Source organism: Stegodyphus dumicola, chromosome 1, assembly GCF_044657685.1.
Source record: "Stegodyphus dumicola isolate Sdum_Otavi_A_Nest chromosome 1, ASM4465768v1".
In the NCBI taxonomy this organism is placed as follows: Eukaryota; Metazoa; Arthropoda; class Arachnida; order Araneae; family Eresidae; genus Stegodyphus; species Stegodyphus dumicola.
In genome coordinates this window covers 148,096,093-148,119,331 of record NC_140768.1, presented here as the reverse complement: position 1 = coordinate 148,119,331, position 23,239 = coordinate 148,096,093, and the positions used below count along the sequence as shown (strand labels likewise).

The following is a 23,239-nucleotide window of genomic DNA, read 5'->3' as shown; positions in this document are numbered from 1 at the left end:
TAAGAATAACTCTCTCTCACCGAACTTGTTTCCTTCTATTTAAATCATACTACTTCCGCTGATAATTTGAATGCTTGCGCGTTCTACTAAATTTACATATTCTGGCATTGGCAGTTCCAGGGGAAAGTAAGGCTTGACAGGAAAGATAGTTTAAACTTAAAATAAATGTTAGTTAAAATAAATATAAACCCTACAATTTAACTATGTGACAATAAATCAAATTTCATTGGAAATGTAATGGCATGAAAAGTAGTACAATATATCTGTATGGAAAATCTTGATGATAATTTCTGAGTGTGTTTTTTTCCTGAGTGTGTTTAAAAAAATAGTTAAAGGCTCCTAGGTTAGTAATGAACTACTAAATTCGGTCAATTTTCATCAAAAACGCCGTAAGAAGTTCTCCGTACTGGTAAAATATTACTTAAATTCTCTAGCTTTGTGACTTCCCTCAAACATTGGCAAGACCAACGGCTGTCTGGTCAATACAAGATAACTATGTGTTTAGTAGGTTACTTCAAAGCTATGAAAGAAATAACAGTTGGGTAGAAATATGGACATTTTCAAGAAACAAATGTTCTCTTATGTCCTTTTGGTATTAAATTTATAAACAAAATGCAAAAATTTAGTAAATACGTAGATAAATCTCAAGAAAAATGGCAAATTAACATGAAATGTTTACTAAAGTCTATGTAAAGTTGAAAAACAGTGATGGTAATATATTTGAAAAATAGTTCATATACAGTGCATTAAAATTTTGCACCCGATCTATGAATTCATGAAAAATCAGCCCAAAAAAGTCATTTATCGCGTTCGCTTGCTTGCAGTATATTCTCTTGTCGTTTTAATCTTTTTGCTTTTAAGTTCTATTATTTCTGAAGTTGTAATATTTCTGAATCTGAAGCTTTAAAACACAAAATCACTCTGATTTATCAACTTGCGTCTAAATGTAAAGTCAACCAAAAGGAAGATTTTAGCATAAGTAAATGTACTACAGATAAAATAAAATTAAAAATTCATCATTATTTTTCATGCTCTTTTCATGAAACTAGTCCTGACTTATCCCATTCGGAACATTTTCAGAAAAAATATTCGTTTCTTGTTCATGTTTTTGCATACTCAGATACTAATTTTGTTGGAAATATGGGATTTTCTTATTTCATTTTATATTTCACTGTTAAAGTCTGGCTTGGGGAAAATTGTTTTCCTTGGAAATGGCATCCTTGTCCTATATATCTGCGACTGTTCTAATAAATTACATTACTAACAAGTGTGAATAAAATCCCTAGTTATACAGGAATTATCTTGAATATTTCCTTAATCTGAAATGCAAAATGTAACCCATGTGCAAAAATAGAGCAAGTTTATCTTAAAAAGTTCTCCACGAATACATCTTTTTCTCGGTCCTTACATGCTTTTCTGTATTTATCACTCAAGTTCATTGTGTACCTCTCTTTTATCTAATTTGTGAGGTATTCCTGTTTGAATACTAACATTTGAATTTGTTTAACTGATTTTAAAGTACGTGTATATTTTGGTCAATGCGTGGGGAAAAGAGGAACTGTCGAACTGAGTGTTCTAAGCATTCCATACTGCATTGTTCTTAAGAGTACAGTCAGTTAAAAGAGAAATGTGTTTCGTACTTTGCGAGCATTTTATTTACTTATTATATGTCATGCTCATGATAAATAAAAATGTTATACATGTGCGCAGGACTGTGTGGTTCCAATGTTTAGTTAAAATAATGCTTTTCAAAAAAGTTTGGTCTTCCTTATGAGATATTAAAAATGCGTTAAAATTTTTAAAGTTGGTGACTATAGTAGATTATTATATGGACTTTCTGTCATTATTACCTATTTTGTATAATTATTTGTGTGTAATTTTATTTATTATCTATGAGAAGTTAAATGTCCAAAAAGCTGTAAAAGTTCATTATTAAGCAATGTCAGTTTGAAATTTCTATCTTAAAATTATTTGTGTTAGGTCTTTTATGTTAATTACTATGTTAGATCATTATTTGGAAGTCTGCTGAATATTTCGTGTAATGTATCACAACTATGTAGGAGTCATTTGTCAGGTATGATAAATTAAATTTCGTTCTCAAAAGGCTGTAAGAGTTCAGTGCTAAATAAATTATTGACAATGTGAAATATGGGTATTTTTCAGTTAAGTTACAATGAATACGTTAAAAATATTCCAAGTTAACAAATTTTTATATTCCAAGTTGAGAAAAAGGCGATAAAGTTTCATTTCCATTGCTGAATATTAATTCCATGTGTATTATAGACTTTAAGTTTTCCTTCACAAAATGTGACTATAATTCAAGTTTAAAATAATACGTTACAATGTGGATATTCTTCTCTGTAGTTAAAATATAATTCAATCTTCTGTACCTTGTTAAGAGAGTAAGGCTGTGATAAGTTGAAATAGAGTAGTGTTTATAAAGTTCTGCGGTAAATGGTGGAATCATATTAAGAATCCGAGTGACGTTTTCACATGAAGGAAAAATCAAGGTTCAATGCATGTTTGGTGATTTAAGTAGGATGTGTGCAAGAAAATACAAGATTATTTTTGTAAATATTTCAAAGAGTTAGCAAAATGTGTATTAGTAGTATAAATGAATCTTACTGAATAAAAGGGAGTGTTTTGAATAAATGTCTGTAGGGTAAAATAAGAAGAAATGAAGTACTATTGGTACGTATCTAAACTTAACTGGGTAGAAATGTTCCATGCATTGGTTTGAGTGGGCTTCATACCATGAAAATTTATTGCTCCTTATAAGATTTATTTAAAGTCAGTAGGTCTTACAATAAAGAAACATGTGTAAGTCTGTATTTATTATGGGGGAAAGGAATCAGAAATACAGCATGAATATGTTTTATAAGTTAAATATAAGGGTAAATGTGTAAATGGAAAGTGTAAAAATTACATTTGTCAGACATAGTTTGGTGAATCCTTTGAATAAAAGTGAGACGTGTAAAAGGGAATCAACAGAGTTTTGTATAGTTAGTACAATACATTAGAAGGAAAAATTCTGAGTATCTCCAACTTAGTAGTAAAAAAGTAAGAAATGTAGTATTCCAGTTAAACTATATAGAAGGAACATTGTGTATATTGGTTTAAAATTACAGAAAATATTATTTAGTGAAGTTATATGCATGTAAATTCCAGCTTAAAATTTCAAAGACGGAGAAATGTAGGTAAGTTTACTTTTGGAGAAATGGAAGTGTAACATGATGTTGTATTTAAAACAAGGGGAAAATAGTTAAGGGTAACATAAAAATGTAACAAAAAATTAAAGGAAAGGGGGAAAAAAATAAAATTTACTTTTGGAAGTAAAATGCATAAGGGAAAAACAAAAAACTGCATTTGTGTAAACAAAAATTTAAAAAAAAATTAAACTTATGAAATTAAATATTACTTTTGTAAAAAAATAAAGTTAAAAAGTAGTAACACCTTTTTTAAAAAATAAAAAGCGGAAAGGAAAAATTAAATTTGTAAAAATAGATATTACTTTTGTAAAAAAAAGTTTAAACAAAAAAAAAAAAGCCTTTTTAAAATAAAAAGTTAAATGTAAATAAAAAAATAAAATAAAAATACAAAAAAAGGAATAAATTTGAAAAAAAAATTGCAAAATAAAAAAGTGAAAAGAACAAAAATAAATTCGTAAAAATAAAATATTACTTTCGTAAAACCAAAAAAAGGAAGTTAACTATAAAAAAAAATAAAGTAAAAATATAAAACGGAAGAAATTTGAAAAAAAAAAAAAAAAGAAAAAAAACTTTGCAAGATAAAAGTAAAAAAAAAAATTTTAATTCACTTTTGTGGAAGTAAACGTCAATTTGCGAAAGTTAAAAATAAAATTTATGTTTCGGAAAGGGAAAGAAAAAGGAATTAAAAAATTAATAAATTAACTAATTACTTAAAAAATAGTAAGAATGAGATGACAAAATGAAAACAATTAAAAATATCTTAATAATAAAAGAAATTAAACTGTGGGAAAATCTTACATTTAAAACAGCAATGAATAAAGTAATGATTAAGAAGCCAAAAGAAATCCTAGCTGTCGTGTAAAAACAAATGTGTGTCGCAGTTTTCATGTCTAAGCGCATGCGCAGACTTTCAGCCTTATGACATCAATGGTAGAAATCAGTCAAAGGGACAAAGAGGACAAGATTCAAAAGATAAAGCATAGAATTGAGGTATCGTGCTTTTCTCTCAAGCAAGAGATGGTGGGTTCGAAACCCGCTCGTGGAGTTATTTTTAAAATTCAGGGAAAATAATATTAAATTGAATAAAAATAAATTAAAGGTACTTAAAATAATGACAAATCAAATAATTAAAATACTTATAAAAAGAGTAAATAATTAATATTAATAAAGTGTTAAATAATGATCACGTGTCAAATAGTTAAAAAAATAAATTAAAAGTGATGTCATTCCAAACACGTGGTTCAAGAGACCGTTGCCATAAACATAAACAAGTATTGTTGTTGCTACAAAAAATAAAAGCTTTGAAACATAAAATCGTTGCCACAGAATCAAAACAGAACTATGACGTCATTCCAACGCGGGAAGGAATCCAAGATGGCGCTGGTATCATCACTTTCGGTTGTTACGTAATCCAAGATGGCGGAGGCCACGCCCCCTATAGCCTCGGGCACCGGCGGTTACTACTTTTGTGTATGTGTGTGTGTGAATATTTCTTGCTTATGTGTTCTAATTCAGTTTGTCATTGTATTTGTAGACTTCAGTTTATTCTTTAAATGTTTTCTGTGAAAGTAAGTAATTTCATTCTTACGTCGTAAGTATGTTTTATAATATTTCTATTTGTTAATCTCTTTTGAAATAATTAGATGCTGAATAATTGTCATTGTTCATCCGGGAACAGTGTGTTGCAACCCCCTTGTATTACGCTGTGACGCTGATTTATTCGCGCCAAGTATTTTTTAATGCAACCCTAAATTTTTCTTCTTGTATGTCTAACAGATTAGAGCAGATTAGATAAGGGTTTGAAGCGAGTCTCCGACGCTATATCCGGATAGTTTTGATTTGAACCGAGATTAAATCCTCGGCAATAATAATGATAATTTGTTAAACTTGTTAACAAAACTTAGTTTTATTTGGTCTCTATATATCTCTTATATTTATAAGTCTTTATATATTTTTATCTGAACACGATTAATGATGAGCTTACCTATATTTTTATCTGAACACGATTAATGATGAGCTTACCTATATTTTTATCTGAACACGATTAATGATGAGCTTACCTTAAGCACCTTCACATCCGCCACTGAACGTAGTTGGTTTATCTTATTCGCCATCAATTTCTTTCTTCACTTGCGATAATTTTTCGCGGTAATAATCCATATGCGTGTCGCCGATTTAAATTTGTAGGGAAAGCCCAACGCAACTCTCACTTCTAGCAGGCATCTCTGGCGGAACGCTAGCGTCCATCCATGCGCTATTTTCGGCTAACGTACTCGTCTCCGGCGGAGCGCTCATAATGCACAACCTACTCGTGCGAGGATCAAGGACCGGTCCAAGGCAGAAATGAATTAGTCCATATGATAAAACAGTCTTTTTACCTTTCAAGGTTTAAATATAAAAGAGAGTTAGAATAACAGAAACAAGTATATCTGGTTTCTCACATTACTCAGAAAATGGAAATGGATGAATAAAAAGTGATTGACTTACTGGTGACAAAATATGCCTAGAAGTGAGCAAAATATTGTTCTTCCAGTTTCAATTGAATTGCAGAAAAAGAGATATTTGGATATATTGTGCTAGTTTCCAAATACACTGGTAGTATTATAACTCAATTAATTGGCTTTTCTGCAAGTATTTTCTTAACCTCAGTAGCTGTTCCTGGCATTCCCAAAACGATAGAATTTTCATATTTCTTTCCTTTCTGGTTAATATCCGGGCTTGTCCTTTTACTTCAGTAACAATTTCAAAACATTACAGCAAACAAATGCCATCACTTTCTTGAAGAGGAAGCCTAACTTTTATTTAATTTAATTTTATAGCATCTTTTATCTTGCTATTATATTTACCGAAAAATAGATTTTATTTGAATATGGCAGGCACTACAAGGGCTGTGTGACTAAGTGGAGGGATGCATTTCTAGAGGACTTTCTAAGAGAACCGACTCACACCCATGTTACCCATGAAGGAAATCACAGAAAACAACCCATTTGACTGGGAACCAGTGCAGGATTTATGTATAAGCTACTAAAGCTATAGCTTAGGGCCTCCCAAAATAAAAATATACTTTAAATATATCAGACTTATAAAGGGCCCCATACCTCAAATAGCTTACGGCCTTATCAAGTCTAAAAACGGCTCTGCTGGGAACAAACCAAGTTGAACTACTACGATTAAGCATTCTCAACCACTCAGCCACTGGTGAGGCTTAAACAAAAAATAGAAAAGTAAATGCATTATGTATGTGAATTATGTATTAGGATGTAAGATTTTGTCGAAACTTACGAGTATTCAAGTCTCATATAACAAATTTGTGTTATAGATGTATTATGGAAATGTAATACAGTACAAAGTCTGTAATCCGGACATTCATAATTCGGAATGATCTATAATCCGGACCTCAAAGCTACAAACTTTATGCGCATGCGCGTTTAATGTATAACGGACGGTATAAGCTAGGCTAAAATTATCTAAGGCATTTCAGTTAATGTTGCAGATTGCACTGTTCCTTAATCTTCTAATTGCATCCGGATTATTATTTTTCGCAGACTGTTAGAGAAATTTTATAAAAAGTAAGCTTGAACTTTCGATTATATGAAAAAGAATTTCCGATTCTGGAACTGCGAAAGGATCTACAAAGCGAAAGCATGTTTCGGTGTTCCTTTAAACAAAAAGTGGAATTGCTGCAAAAAATGGATAAAGGCATATCCTTTGTCTCTCTAACTATTCCGAAATCTGTAAATTTAAAAAATTTGTGCTACTTTTAATAGCACAAATACAAGTATAAAGTCTTTAATCCGGACGTCCATAATCCAAAATGATCTATAATCCGGACCTAAAAGCTACAAACTTTCTGCGCATATGCGTTTACGCATACGCATTTAATGTATAATGGACGGTATAAGCTAGGCTAAAATTATCTATTTCAGTTAATGTTGCAGATTGCGTTGTTCCTTAATCTTCTAATTGGATCCGGCTTATTATTTTTTGCAGACTGTTAGAGCAATTTTATAAAAGTAAGCTTGAACTTTCGATTATGTCAAAAAGAGTGTCCAATTCTGGAGCTGCCAAAGGATCTACAAAGCGAAAGCATGTTTCGGTGTTCCTTTAAACAAAAAGTGGAATTGCTGCAAAAAATGGATAAAGGCATATCCTTTGTCTCTCTAACTATTCCGAAATCTGTAAATTTAAAAAATTTGTGCTACTTTTAATAGCACAAATACAAGTATAAAGTCTTTAATCCGGACGTCCATAATCCAAAATGATCTATAATCCGGACCTAAAAGCTACAAACTTTCTGCGCATATGCGTTTACGCATACGCATTTAATGTATAATGGACGGTATAAGCTAGGCTAAAATTATCTATTTCAGTTAATGTTGCAGATTGCGTTGTTCCTTAATCTTCTAATTGGATCCGGCTTATTATTTTTTGCAGACTGTTAGAGCAATTTTATAAAAGTAAGCTTGAACTTTCGATTATGTCAAAAAGAGTGTCCAATTCTGGAGCTGCCAAAGGATCTACAAAGCGAAACCATGTTTCGACGTCCTCAAACAAAAAGTGGAATTGCTGCAAAAAATGGATAAAGGCATATCCGTCTCAAAATTATACGAGGAGTATGGCATTGGATTACACAAGAAAAAAGAAAAGGGAATTTTTTGTGGAAACATCTTAAACAACTTACATTGAAAGAAATGTTTAATAAAGTAAACAAATAAATATTAAGCTTTTTTTTTTTTTTTTTTTTTTTTTTTTTTTTTTTTTTTTTTTTGTAAATTTTGATACCCTTTAGATCATAATTGCTCTTTACTTCATAAATTACGGTTTCATATTTTTAATTGTATAATTTCTGCATGTCATCTTACCAGATTTAAATTGATGATCTATAATCCGGAATCGCCAAAGTCCCGACGAGTCCGGATTACGGACTTTGTACTGTACTGATAATTGCTGACGAAGTGTTAGAATAAGAACTGGAAACTGGTTTGAAAGAATTCCTTTGCCTTTGCGTTTAGTAACGTTCACACTGAAAACAGAAGTTACATAGAATAACAATCTGTTTGATGCAATTTTGAATATGATAATGACAATATGATAATGACAATAGCATTCAAAAATCAAAAATAAATTTGATGAGATAGAAATATTTTAATCAATCTTTTGACATAGAAAATTACCAACAGACAACAAAAAATCGTTGACAGTATATTAATGGGTGTCATTGCCAATGGGTACCTTTTAATTACTCTGTAAAGATGAGGATATATTTTGCCTCTTTTATTACCTATAAATAAAACTACAGTAAAAGCCCTGTTCCAAATAAAAGAAGGAAATAATATAGTAGACTCTAATTACAAATATTCCCTGCCTGGAACTGAAACATATCTGAAACTCTAAAAAGAAGATTCCAAATCTTTCATTTAAATTCAAATTTACTAATGTTTACAGCTGAATTTAATCTGTTTACATCAAAAGGAAAGCTACAACTCAAAAACAAATTCATAGAATACAGATAACATTGCCACACAAAAAATCGCTTATCATTAAGTCTCTAGAATTACTTCTTATTCAGGAGTGATGTCATATTTCATGTAGTTTGTAATAATTTTTCCTTTAAAGCCCAATTATCTAGCATTTAACCAAACTGAAAGCTTAAATCACCAAAATATGTTAAAATTTTAGAAGCTTTTTTTTTTTTTAATTTTTTACTTTTAACAGAAAATGAAGCATATAAGACACTTGTAAAACTTTCCTAAAGCATAAAGACTCCATAGAAACAGAAACTGTTGCTAGTCTGATTGAGCACAATGCATAAGCATCAATCACATTATAATACAATTTTTGCCTTAGTTTTATGTAAACCTGATTAATTATTAATACGCTGGTTTATAAGTTTTATGAAGAAGGCTATAAATTAATTGTTGTTTTTCCCTTACATTTTAAAAATTGGCATCAACAAAAGTGTTAATGAGCTTCATATGTAACTTCATTTGAACATGCATGAAGAGTGGTGATATACTGTGAAAAATTATGACAAGTGATTTAAGTTTTTTATATGCTATATCCATAATTTTTATTGCCTAACTAAATAAAGAGTAATCAATTCTTTCGAACTTCTGCCAGATTGAAAGCCACAAGTTTGCCAACATTCACGATCAACAGGATTTTATAATCAATTACGATGTTTTACTTTGATATGTTAAAGGCCAATAAAAATACATTAGCTTTCATGTTTAAAATGCATTCTTCTTTAAAACTCTTGCATAATGTTAAATGCAAGCTTTTGCTATTTAAGATGACTATTTTTAATCTTAGATCTTTATAGTTGAATTTAATTTTATTTCTTTAACATTTAGAGTTGAAATTTCTTCTTCCATTCATTTAGATTTTCTACAGTGAAGTACATTTTTACACTCAGCTGCCTGAAATTTTCACATATTGTATTTCCCAGCCTTCTGAATAGTTGAGCTTTTATTGTAATTGGGCAAAAGGTGCTCATTCTATAAATAACAAAATATGTTTGGAAGCAAGTGAAATATAGTTATTTCAATCATGGCATGCAATTTGATTTTTAAGGGATACTCAGATAACTGGCACTTGGCGAGGTTCCTGAAATCCCATTCCCCAACTTGGGCGATAGGTGCCACACAGTGGGAAGAGTGTTTAGGTTGCTAGTTCAGATGTTAACTAAAATAGGGAAAAGAAAAGGGATATTTCCTTTCTATATGTAGATACTTTACGTAGAGTATCATGACTTTGTAGATAGTTTTGATAAATCTTCGTGCTGATCATCACATGACTTTGCCAGTAGATGTTTTGATTCGCTGTTTAATTATTTTATAAATAAATTAATTACACCTGTAACTAGAATAAGATAATTTTATTTTTATACAAGAAAATTACAAAATATGCTCTTTTTCAGTACTTATGACTCGCATTATCCCATGTGTATTTATTTACATATAATTAATTTCTAAATAAATTTTAAAAATTTATTTTAAATTTTTAATTATAGACTTAAATTAATTACACTTCTAATCAGAATAAAAATATTTTATTTTTATAGAACAAAATATGTTCTTTTTCCAACTTATCAGATTTTGAAATGCTAATATGTTAGTATAGATTCCTTATATAGATTTTGAAATGCTAATACGTTAGTATAAATTCTGTGAATTAAAAGTTGGGTATATAGGTAAAAATTCTAAACCATGAGCAAAAGTTTCTTTATTTTTTCACAAAAAATGAATAAAAGTTAATTAAATTTGTATCTTCAAATCTTTGAATAAGATTTATATTTATAGGTTTTCTGACGTGTTACTTATGTTCATGTTTAATAGTATTGAATGTAATTTAAACTGAAACTTCAGCTTAAATAAGTAAAGCTTAGAAATCTTCGCATTACCGTATTTGCAATGAATGCATAACTGAAATATAATATATTCGCTGACTGCATAAAATTGCTTCAGGGCCTGCCAGTTTGAAACCACTATTATAGACAATGTTCAAATTGCACAAAAATAATACTTTATGATTTAACTTTTCATTGAATAAATACAGGCAAATTCAATTAACCTTGTCCTATTCTATTTTATTGGTCTCTTTCCTAAATTTAAACAATTGTATAACATCGTAAAAAGCCATAGAAGCACTTGTTACAAATCTTGTTTCCCTGCAGTTATGCAATTCAAGATTACATTTCTTTGTTTACCTACATGAAAACTATTTTCGGACTTAAACACGAAAAAAGAATAAAAAATAATCCTTTTAAACTTATTAAGCGAAATTATGTGCATAAAAGAATCCTGAATGTCCAATATAAACCATGCCTGAATAGCCTGTAATATATTTCGAGGATGTAATATTGTTGTGGAAACACATGCATATTTTATTTTTTAAAACTTTCATCTTTAACTATGTGATATATGTTGCATTTTCGTGATCATTACTGCATTTATATAAGGAACATGTTTTCAAACATCTGTAACCATTATTATGGATAATTGTTAAAATTAATGGTAAGAATTAAGAAAGAGAAGTATCAAAAACGTATGTAGATTTATTTACTCACAACAAAATCCAATCATTTACAATTTGTTCTATGAGTATGGTTTACCTTAACGCAAATGCTACACTTTGCCTTATATGGTTTTAGCCTTATAAGGCTAAAACCATATAAGGCAAAGCATTAAGGTTAGCCATATAAGGCTCTTTCCCAGATACTGGGCTGAAGAGGGAATTTTTTGAAAGTGCCTTTTGATGTCATTTCCCTCTTGGCGTCAAAACATTCCTTCCAAGGAAATGGTGATTTTTCACGATTTAAGACAGCGGACAAAACTGCACCAAATGTCGCTTATCTGAGATTTGCCAATTTTTAAATAAAAACTTAGTAAATGCTCAATGAAACACAACATAACTATGAACTTATTGAAATACAACACAATAGTCAGAGTGCTATTGGTACTTTTCTGTTATTGGGACTGAATTCAAAATATACTAGGCATGTATGTAGTCTGTATGTGCGAGTGTGCACACACATACATGCAAACATATGCACACACATACACTTTTTAATTCAGTACAATAACAGAAAAGCACCCTTTTGTTTTAGTGTAATAAAGATGAAACTAATTTACCATTTTCAAAAAATTATCATAAACTAACATATTAGACCAACTGCTTCAATAGATGTCATAAAATTTTCAAAATACACCAAACTTTGGCAACCATGCACTTAACAATTGGTCAAATTTTAACAACTAACATTACAGTTTTCATATATATTCTATGTAAAAGTTTACAATTAGGTGCCCCTTGTTTCTTGGCAATTCTTTTTTGACGCCAAGATCGGCGCCAGGAAGGCACAATTTCAAGAAGGCCGCTACAGAAAACCAAAATAAGAAGTCAAAGAATTGCACAAACTCTGTGTCCATGTACACATCGATCTGTTTTCACTTAAACCAAAATAGGAAGTCAAAGAATTGCACAAACTCTGTGTCCATGTACACATCGATCTGTTTTCACTTAGAATTACACAAACTAGGCATTGCGCACTTAAACTTGTCCATGTACACATCAATCTATTTTCATTTAAATAAAATCCGGAAGTTAAAATAAAGTTAAAACTATCATGGTAATGAGAAGTGAGGTTTCATCGCCAAAATTTTTTTTAAAATGTTGCTAACCGAAGGGGCACAAAATTCTACACTAAAGCCATTGTTTTAACTTTGTTTTAGCTTCCTGATTTTTTAAAAATGAAAATAGATTAATGTGTACATGGACAAATTTAAGGCAGTGTGCAATGCCTAGTTCGTGCAAATCTGGGATGTTTTTTTAAGTGAAAACAGATCGATGTGTACATGGACACAGTTTGTTCAATTCTTTGACTTTTTATTTTGGTTTTTGTGTAGCGGCCATCTTGAAATTGTGCCTTCCTGACACCGATCTTGGAATCAAAAAAGAATCACCAAAAGCAAGGGGTACCCAATTGTAAACTTTTACTGTTGTTACAAATAGTGTTACCAGAAGGCATTTTAATTTAAAAACCTGTAGAAAAAATGCTAATCTTTGTCAACATCATGCAGGAGCTGTTCTAAAACCTAGAAACATTCCTGGGGACTTTGTTTTCAATGTGCATTATGCTCACAATGACAATAAGTTTACGAGATCGTGCTTTGTTAGTACAATTGTTTTACAAAATACAGTCAAAAGTCGTTAATCCGGACGCGTCGGGACTTCGGCGATTCCGGATTATAGATCATCAGTTTAAATCTGGTAAGATGGCATGCAGAAATTATAAAATTAAAAATATGAAACCGTAATTTATGAAATAAAGAACAATTATGATTTAAAGGGTATCAAAATTTACAAAAAAAAAAAAAAAAAAAAAAGCTTAATATTTATTTGTTTACTTTATTAAACATTTCGGTACTATTCGGTTTTGAGGGCCGTAAAAAAAATTGCAGCGAAAATGTATGTGCAAAAGCGCCAAATCTAGCGTACGCGCTGATTTCAGATTGCGTAAGTTTATATGGTTCTATATTTCTTAAGACGCCATTGAAATACTAGTTTAATTTTTAAATCCTTTTTGATTTCTTTTTCTTTTTTTCTTTTTTGATATCCTATGGATTTAACAATTTGGCAATTGTCCATGACGAAAAGTCGGCAGCAGAATTTTGGGTAAAGTGCAGAATGCCCCACTGCTTGACGCATTTTTAAGAACTGCACATACTCGGTATCCATGTGCACATCGACCTATTTTCACTTAAAAAAAATCCTAGAATTGCACAAAAATGGCACTGAGCACACCCTTTACTTTATCTATGTATACATCAAGCTATTTTCACTTAAAAAGTAAAAGAAAATTGACAAAAATATAATTGTTTTTACCCTTGTAAAAAGTGGCGAACAAATAAGTGAGCGATTCTGCACTTTACCGAGAATATTTTCAAACAAAAGGCATCATTCATTATAGAAAATTACGTTTAAACAACCAACGAGATGAAATTATGCTTTAGCGATAAGTCGGTAGCGAAATAGCGATGCAGGCATCCATTCAGTTATGTTTAGCAATTTTTATATAAATTATAATAATAATGATCTGAAATAGTTATTTACTCTTTTGCTTCCATTCCATCATGTTTAGCCTTTTTCATATAAATTATAATAATAAAAAAGTATTATATGAAATTAACCTTTAATCTAAATTAAAACATCAATCTTAGATAGCTATTTACTATTATACTTCCTTTCTTGCCGCAATTATTAGGGTTGCCAGAATTATTTTTGGCAGCATTGGCATCAACAATAGTTTGGTTATTTTTTACGGCCCTCGAAAGCGAATAGTACCAACATTTCTTTCAATGTAAGTTGTTTAAGTTGCTTCGTTTTATGTGATAATACTTTCTCTTTAATTCTATAAACAGACATAATTTCTTGTTCAGTTACAAAGTTCCGCTGTTCAAGTCCTATTATTGCTGTGCCGAGAATACCCACTAATTTGTCAATCGAAATTTTTTCGTTTTCAATAACCTCTGTGACACTTTCTTCACTATCGAAAGCGAATTATAATGACGAGGAACTTGTTTTAAATCATATCAAAGACGGAGTACATCGAGATGAAACACTACATTTAGTAAGGAATTATAAGCCAAATAAAATAAAAACGTCTGCCCTGAAGATAAGGATAGTGTTGACAGATCAACTTCCAATTCATTGCGCGCTGCGGCGTCCCCCCCCCACCTCCGCCGCACAGCAACGTGAAATTTATAAACAGATTTCGGAATGGTCTGAGAAACGAAGGATATGGCCTTTATCCAATTTTTGCAGCAATTCACCTTTTCGTTTAATGGACTTCGCAACATACTATCGCTTTGTAGATCCTTTACATATTAGTAAATATATATCGGAAACTCTGTTTGACATTATCGAAAGTTCAAGCTTACTTTTATAAAATTGCTCTAACAGTCTGCAAAAAATAATAAGCCGGATCCAATTCGAAGATTAAGGAACAACGCAATCTGCAACATTAGCTGAATTAGATAATTTTAGCATAGCTTATACCGTCCGTTATACATTAAACGCGCAGGCATAAACGTATTATTCACATGCGCACACGCATATTCGCAGTCATAAAGGTCTTACGCGTGTGCGTAAGCACCTATGCGCATGCTTCAACGCGACGCATGCGCATAAAGTTTGTGGCTTTGAGGTCCGGATTATAGATCATTCCAGATTATGGGTGTCCGAATTAACGACTTTTGACTGTAGCTGGCATTTCTGTCATGTGTGGCCTCCCCTATCCCCAGATCTCAATCCATGTGATTCTTGGCTTTGGAAACAGTTGAACCATCTGGTAAGTCGTGACGAACCAAGAACTTCACCTGATTTTAAAGGCAGCATTTCACCCCATGTGCTGAACATTTCCTATCATACACTTCGGTCAACTGTGAAACATACCATCATTCAACTTCAGATTGCAGCTGAAAACGATTGCCATCATGTGGAACTCTTTAACCTTTTTTTTTAAAAAAAATTTCTAAAATTGTAAAACTATTGTAAAGAAATCGCTAAATGTATAATTTATTGGTTAATCTTTGGATTATGGTAACTTGGCAATTTTTTGGCGAAAATTTAGCGACCAACCCTGCTACAACAACCTGCTAGTTTTTGTTTGGACGCCATTTTGTTTTTACGAAGTAAAAACATTTTTTTTTTTTTTTTACTCAACATTTTTTTTTCAACAATCTGCTAGCCGAATTACGCTTATCCTAGAACTTTTATGGAACAAAAGTACTTAATCATGACGAAGATTAGGTGCAAAATTGGGACAAAGTGCAGAATCGCCTACTGCTTGCTGCGTTTTAAAGAATTGCACATGCATGGTATCATCCATATACACGTCGACATATTTTCACTTAAAAAAACATCCCAGAATTGCACAAAAATGACATTGCGCACACTCTTGACTTTATCCATGTACACTGCTAAAGTCCTAGATAGTAACCTTTATCGCCTTACCAAAATGTCGTCAAACTACCTGTTACCATATTCCAAAGATTAGCCAATTTATTAATATAATGCTCTCTGGTGACGTTCTTTGTCACTAATTTTCTTTTTCCCACTTGAAGACATTCTAATCCCTTCATATTTCTGATTTAGCTTATAGACAGCTTCGGAATATAGTGGGTCTTAATGTGAAAGGATGATCTTTTTATGCAAATAATTTACAAAACACATTACATATATGAGAAACCTTTCCTGAATGACTACATAAATGTATCACAGAATGCTGCCTTATTGTGAATAAGATTGTTTTTCTGTATGGATGCGCATATGCATTCCTAAATCTTGTGTTCGTGCAAATGATTTATTACACACATCACACACATGAGGTTTCTCTCCTGTGTGGAGACGGAAATGCACAGTTAAATAGCGTTTTCCGGCAAATGACTTATTGCAAATATGACACACATGACGTTCACAAAAACTTTTGACTTCAACAGGTTTCTTTTCTTTGTGAATATCCATATGTCGCACTAAATTCTGCTTTTGTGTAAATGATTTGTTACACACATCACATACATGAGGTTTCTCTCCTGTGTGGATATACATATGTCTTTGTAATGTGGATTTAAGTGTGAAAGATTTGTTACATAATTCACACATATAAGGTTTCTCCATTGTGTGAATAGACATATGGAGTGCTAAATTTGACTTCCATGTAAGTGATTTATTGCATATATGACACACATGAGGTTTCTCTCCTGTATGAATAAGCATATGTCTCCTCAGATCATCCTTTCGCATAAATGATTTGTTACAAACATCACATACATGAGATTTCTCACCTGTATGAGCATGTAAATGTCTTTTAAAATCATGCTTTCGTGCAAATGACTTGTGACATGTGTCACATACGTAAGGTTTATCATTTGTATGATCATACATATGGTCTATTAAATACTGTTTTCGTCCAAAAGATTTGTTACATATATCACATACATGAAGACTTTCTCCAGTGTGTTTCTGGATATGTCTCAGTAAATCATGTTTTCGTGCAAATGAACTATTACATATATCACATATAAATCTTTCTCCTGTGTGAATATGCAAATGCGCAATTAGATTCTGCTTTTGTATAAAGGATTTATTGCATACATCACATGCATAAGGTTTTTCTCCTGTATGAATTAACATATGCCTTTTTAAAGAAGACTTGAGTGTGAATGATTTTTTACATGACTCACATCCATATTTTTCACCTGTGTGGACATGCAAATGAGTAATTAAATTCTGCTTTTGTGCAAATGACTTACTACATACATCACATACATAAGGTTTCTTTCCTGTGTGGATTAATCTATGTCTTTTTAAAGTAGACTTGAATGTGAATGATTTGTTACACAGTTCACATACATGATGTTTCTCCATTGCATAGCTATACATATGCAATGTTAAATTTGTCTTGTATACAAATATGTACTACACATATGGCATACATGAAGTTTTTTCCCTGTCCTGACATGAACATACAACTGTAAACAGCTTTTGTGAGGCAAGTTTGTTACATATAGCACAAACACAAGATCTGTTTTTCATATAGATAAACAAATGTTCCTTTAAAAAAGATTCTTATGAAAATCCACCATTGCATATATTACATGTGTAAAATTTCCGCTGAGTTCAAGTATAAATCTATTCCAACTGTTCATGAAGCATTTGTGATGAATGTCACATGCATAAGAATCCCTCCAGTTCTAGGTTCCTGCATGGAATTGCAAGAACTTAATCAGTCATAATGATTTCTTGCATTTATCTCACACACAATTTTTTAATCTTATGCATTTCTTTTGAATGGAAAAAAACCGAATAAGTTGTTAACATTCTAGAATTAAATGAAAATTTAATTGATGACAGATTTTATTTATATCGGTTCTGAATACTAAGAACTCTCAGTTTTCACAGAATAAGAAAATACTTTAATATTTTCTTGCTTCTTCTTGTTCTTGAAGCTTGGCTTTCCTTCGGCGCCTTATGCTCATCCACATCCACATCCACATACTGATCCCGGAAACTGGCACACAGACCTGATAAGGTCTTTAACCAGGCCACTACATACCCTCAAGGTTCTTTAATATACTAAGGTTAGGCCAGGAACGGAAAAAGCGTGCCATTGGTTGCTGGTAGTGACGTCACCCGGGAGACAAGACGCATCGGCCGACGCGTCTACTACATGATTTTGGTAATGGAAAAAATGTAAACTAAAGCAAAATGATCATTTTACATGTGGTAGATACACCGGAAATGCCGGGTTTATACTTTCCGATTAAGTATTTAGTTAAAGAAAATGTTTATTTTATGCACAGAATTCGTACGAATGCTGAAAATAATTGTAAACATTAAATTCTTTTCGTAAAGGAAAGCATTAGAAAATGAAAAACCATATTTAAGTTAATTAAGGGAAATAAATATTGTAAAACAAGGTATTTTTCAATATTTTTTCGTAGTATTGTTTGCACTAAATAAATCTTGTTGAACAGAACACATGATGGCATAACTGCTAAGACCATGGTAAAAACATAATCAAAAAGTATTATTCCATTTATTTTCATTGCTCATGCACTTTTTTTAATACAAATAAACTTTGACATTCCATGAGAAATATATGATCGTGATTTTCAGTTTAAGTTACATATCTGAATCAAAAATATATATAAAAAGATTTGACTTAACAAATTCATATTTAAATACCATAAAATTCTACAAATTTCTTAATATCCGTCATTATACTTTTAAATAGTATACTTATCACATTCTTTTTAAAGTGAAATGTCACTTCATAATGATTCACTTCAGATTTTAGCAGAAGTGCGTATATTTTCAGTATAATCTAAAAGTACTCTTATAATCCCTTACACTCCCAAGATTTCTATATAACATTTATCCTGACGTGATTATTTGCTATAGTAAATAATCTTCGATATTGGCATCCTATTCTTCCTTCCATACATTAAAAATGGAACAATTAAAATACATTTTCTTACACATATACGCACAATAATAATAATAATAAACTTGCCTTACATCTTAGTTTCGGCCCACCAGCGGCCGAGCGGTAAAGTCGCTGAACACTGGATAGTTCGGTTCGAATCCCGCGAACGGGCTGGCTCAAGGCCAACTTAAGGCTCCTCTAAACCAGGCTGAATCACCAACTTTTCTGTCTTGGCGAGGGAGGGAACGCGCTACCAATTTTGGCGCGTTTTGAATGTCTGCTGTTTTTTTTTTTAAAGATTTATTTTATAGACGCGCGGCATTCAGCGCACATAAACTTTTCGGATAATTAATTAATTCTCGAATAGTATATAGACGTTTTCACTTAAATAAAAATTTCGCGTATATTTTGTAAACATATTCAAAATAACTTATTCTTTAGATGTTTCAGTTTCGTTAGCAGACTAAAATAAATAAGATATGAATAAAAACTTTCAATAGTGTCAAATGGGGAAATAGTTAAAGCGTAGAGTGTGCAAATAAATTTATCTTAATGACATTTTAACAAAAATTTCCATAAAAACACTGTAAATTCATACTAAAAAAATAACTTAAGAATATGTTGTCATTTTAGTCTGAGGTATATGGAAATAATTGTGCAAGACTCTGAAGAAACACTTTCTTTTAAATGTGTGAAATATTTCATAACATAATATAGAAGAAGAAAGTACAGCATTCTGTGTTTTGGATGACTTTCACCAAATGTAATATAAATACGAACTAGAAACCGTAATAAAAAGTCCTTCTTCTCCAATCAGATCACCTTTGTGTTGCATTGTATTTGTAATACTTCTAAAAATCCAATTTTTACCTAAATTAAAAAACAGTTATTCCATAAAAGATAATAAATTTGAACGTATATAGAATGAATTTTGTAATTTGAGTTATGTTACAAAATAATTCATAGTTTATATATTTTATACTAATAATTTAGATAAAACCTGTCCAATTTAAGAATGTGTGTTAACCACATTCTTAAATTGTAAAAGGACGACTTAACCACATGTAATTCATTTCAAAGCATAAAAGAAAGCTTATTTTTTATTTTACACAGCAACAGCATTTTCATGCAGTCAAGTTTTTTTAATTGTTAGTTATTATACATAATACTTAATTTTTAACACATTCTTATTAGAAAGCATAACTAAGAAACTTCTTTTTAAAGCCCCACAGTAATTGCAAAGAATGTCGTTAAATTTACAAAAGTATTGAAGATATATTGAACAGCATTATAACAAGAAACTACTGTACAAAATATGTAAATTTAACATAACTTCTTTTTTAGTATTTGCATAGTTTCCTCCAAATGAACCTTAATGGGAAGTTATCTTGCAAAAATTTAAAAGTATTAAAATGGCCTCTATTTAAGATGTAACTGCATTTATAATTATTTTGTAATTGTGAATAGATTATATTATTGCAATTAGATTATGCACTTACAACATAATTGCATAAAGTAATGAAATTAAGAGTTCACAGATACAATGTAATATAATTACAAAGCAATTATCTAAATTGTAATTATAATCACTTATTTAATACCACAATATTATTACAATCACAATGTAATTTAAATTGGGTACTATATTTGTATACCCTCCACTCAAAAGGAGGTACTGATAAGCCTGGAAGTTATTATCAACAAAAAGCCTGTTCAGGACAGTTTGATGACAATTTCCACCGGGCGAAAAGTACATTCTTAAGCCCAGGCAAATCATGACAATAAAAATCATTTAGTCTCATGATTCACTATATTTCAAACCCTAAATTTGAATTCTGCACCAAATTATTTACCTATATTTTAATATACTTTATGAATTATTAGAAGCGATATGGCAAATATCTTCTAAAAATAACTGTAAAATATTTGTATCCATTAATTGATTCAGATACACACTTTTATTATTTAAGTATATCAAAATAACAGTTTCATGTTCCTGAAATACAAAAGTTATGAAAAAAGTTAAAGTAATATTCTTAGAAGCATATGATATTAGTCACCAGCTGCAAAACAGTTAATTTTTTGCCCTAAATACAAGTTTATTACACAGTAGTCATACGTGTAACTTAATAACATGGTATATAAAAAATTAATGATAATAAGTTTATCAGAAATGAATTAATTCTGCAAATAAACTTTCTGCATTTGAAAATTTTCTACACCTGAGGGGAGGAAGATCTAGTAAAATTAGATTTATTATAACTTCAGTTGGACCAAATACCTTCTCTCTCTCTATATATATGCATCACTAAAGAAATAAATAAAATTATCATGCTTAAAAAACAGATGTACCATACCAGTTTTTTTCCCCTTGTTACCCTTTACATTGAGAAATAACAAACAGTACAACGCTGAAAAATACTATCTTTGAAATTTTATTTAAATGAAGAAACACACACCATCTTTTTATTTAAGCATTACACTTCAAAAACAGATACACATACCAATTTATTTTCACTAGCCTTTATACTAATAACATGCCATATAAAAATGAAAAGAATTATCCTTGAAATTTAGATAAAATGAAGTAACACAATGAAAAATTTATGCACACGGACATCTTTTTTCTATTGCATGTTGTCTGACATGATCCACAAGTGCCTAAAAATGTACCCAAGGAAACACATTTCAATATTAACAAAAAATTGTTTACAGATTAAAATTCATTCATTTCATACCAGTATTATAAAGATCATGCATGAAACAAATCTGCTTTCCCATACTTTTAAGTAAAACTGAACTGAAATTTTATACTGGAAAATATGCTATATTTCTATATATTAGAAACAAGAAAATAATACCATAATAATATACTCATAGCCTAGCAGAAAGTAACATATATAACATCAAACACAGAAATTTATATACTCGTAGCCTAGGAAAAAGTAATACATATTACATAAAACACATAAATTATTTAATATAAAACATACATACCTTCTAAAATTATTTTACTTTTTGTTTCTTATTGGCCGATGCTGATGAATATGAAACGTTATGGGCTCTTTTGTTGATAAGATGCTGTGTAAGGCCTTTGCATCTAGTAATAAAAAAATTATCAATAATTACTTTCTTAAGATTACAGCATTCTGGCATGGCCACCTGCGTAAATTTATCAATTATTCTTTCAACTAATTCTTTTGTGATGGCTGATTGTAAACGAAGGAGTACATCTTTACATTTTTGAAATTCTCGTTCAGCTTCCCTACATATTTGATACATTCCTGAAGAGATGACCTTCAGTCCACCTTTATTGCTATGTTTTGTAAGAATTGTGCGATGCTCGGGTATGTCAGGTTCCAGCATGTCCTCTGAAATGGTCATAGCTGTTTTACAATTTTCACATATGCTTTTTTTTTTCAACAACTTATTATATATGGCTCCTGCGATGTAATGTATATCATTTTCTTCCACAGCTGGGGGCAAGCGACGTTTCACTGCCACTGCAGAAGAGGTAGATGGCACTACAGAATTGGAGATAGGATGCAAGACCTCCTTTCTGATAGCAACCTCTAATTCAGAAGCATCAAAGAGGCTGTGGTCACTTTCAGAACAATAATTTGGATTATTGATATCTGAAATGAACTGTGATAGGCACACTAATTTCAGTGCTCTCTTGGCTTGCAAAGCAGTAGGCTTTGCACCCAACTTTCGTCTAATCTGTGAAAAGGCATTTTCCAGCGCATCTTGTGTCAACCTGCCTGGTAAGAAAAATGTAAACCCCTCGGAAAATAATTCTTTTGAGAGTTTCACAACACTCAATGTGCTCATAATAATGCCAGTTTGAAATGGCTTCCATGCTTTCCCAAACTGAACAGTTTCAGTCACATGAATGAATTTCAATAAAATATTAAATTTCTCATCTTGATTTTTGATAGTGATGCCTTTTTTTGGATGCCTTGTAGTCATAATTGTAAACCATTCTGCTACAAGTCTCAGCCACCATGCAGAAGTTAATGCTTCTTTTGCAACTTGGTGTAAAATACCTGCTTTTTCAATAGCAGCAGCTGTTTTTACAGAAAACAATTGCACAGCAGATGCCCCATTCATCGAGGAAAAGTGTGTTGGGAAGAGATGAACTCTGTTCAAGTGATGTAGAGATCTCAGGGCAGCATCTGCTTCTATCTCACTTGACCAGAGTCGTTTCACATACACTGAAGATACTATCCTCGATGGCAAGGCATGCTGGTGGCGAAATTCCTCTGGTAATATTATAATACTTGAAAGAAATGTATTTCTCATATTTTTAATGAGATGTGGTACATCTGCAATACTGTGAATGAAAACATCAGGTCCTCCAATGTTGTAATTTGTCTTCCTATCTCTCCTAGAGACAGACACATCCAATGACGACCACATTGCTCTGTTATTGCTTCCCATATCTGAAACAGAGGCTCTTACAGTTAAACCTATTTCTGTAGCTGCTACTACAGTTCTATGAATTAGATCTTTCATGTCAGAACCTGATGTTGAAGGCCCT

The 23,239-nt window shown here is 31.2% G+C and overlaps 1 protein-coding gene and 1 long non-coding RNA gene across 2 annotated transcripts; one reads left to right on the top strand and one right to left on the bottom strand.

Moving 5' to 3' along the window:
- The first annotated feature begins 4,426 nt into the window (after nucleotides 1-4,426).
- Nucleotides 4,427-22,627, top strand: LOC146999314 (uncharacterized). The gene is made up of 2 exons (XR_015042567.1): nucleotides 4,427-4,777; nucleotides 22,176-22,627. It is a non-coding gene; the product is annotated as an uncharacterized LOC146999314 (long non-coding RNA).
- LOC118180480 (uncharacterized) lies at nucleotides 8,893-17,834 on the bottom strand. The gene has a single exon (XM_085821825.1). The coding sequence runs from the start codon at nucleotides 17,151-17,153 to the stop codon at nucleotides 16,002-16,004; it is 1,152 nt and encodes a 383-aa protein (XP_085677951.1). The 5' UTR covers nucleotides 17,154-17,834; the 3' UTR covers nucleotides 8,893-16,001.
- Nucleotides 22,628-23,239: the final 612 nt, after the last annotated feature.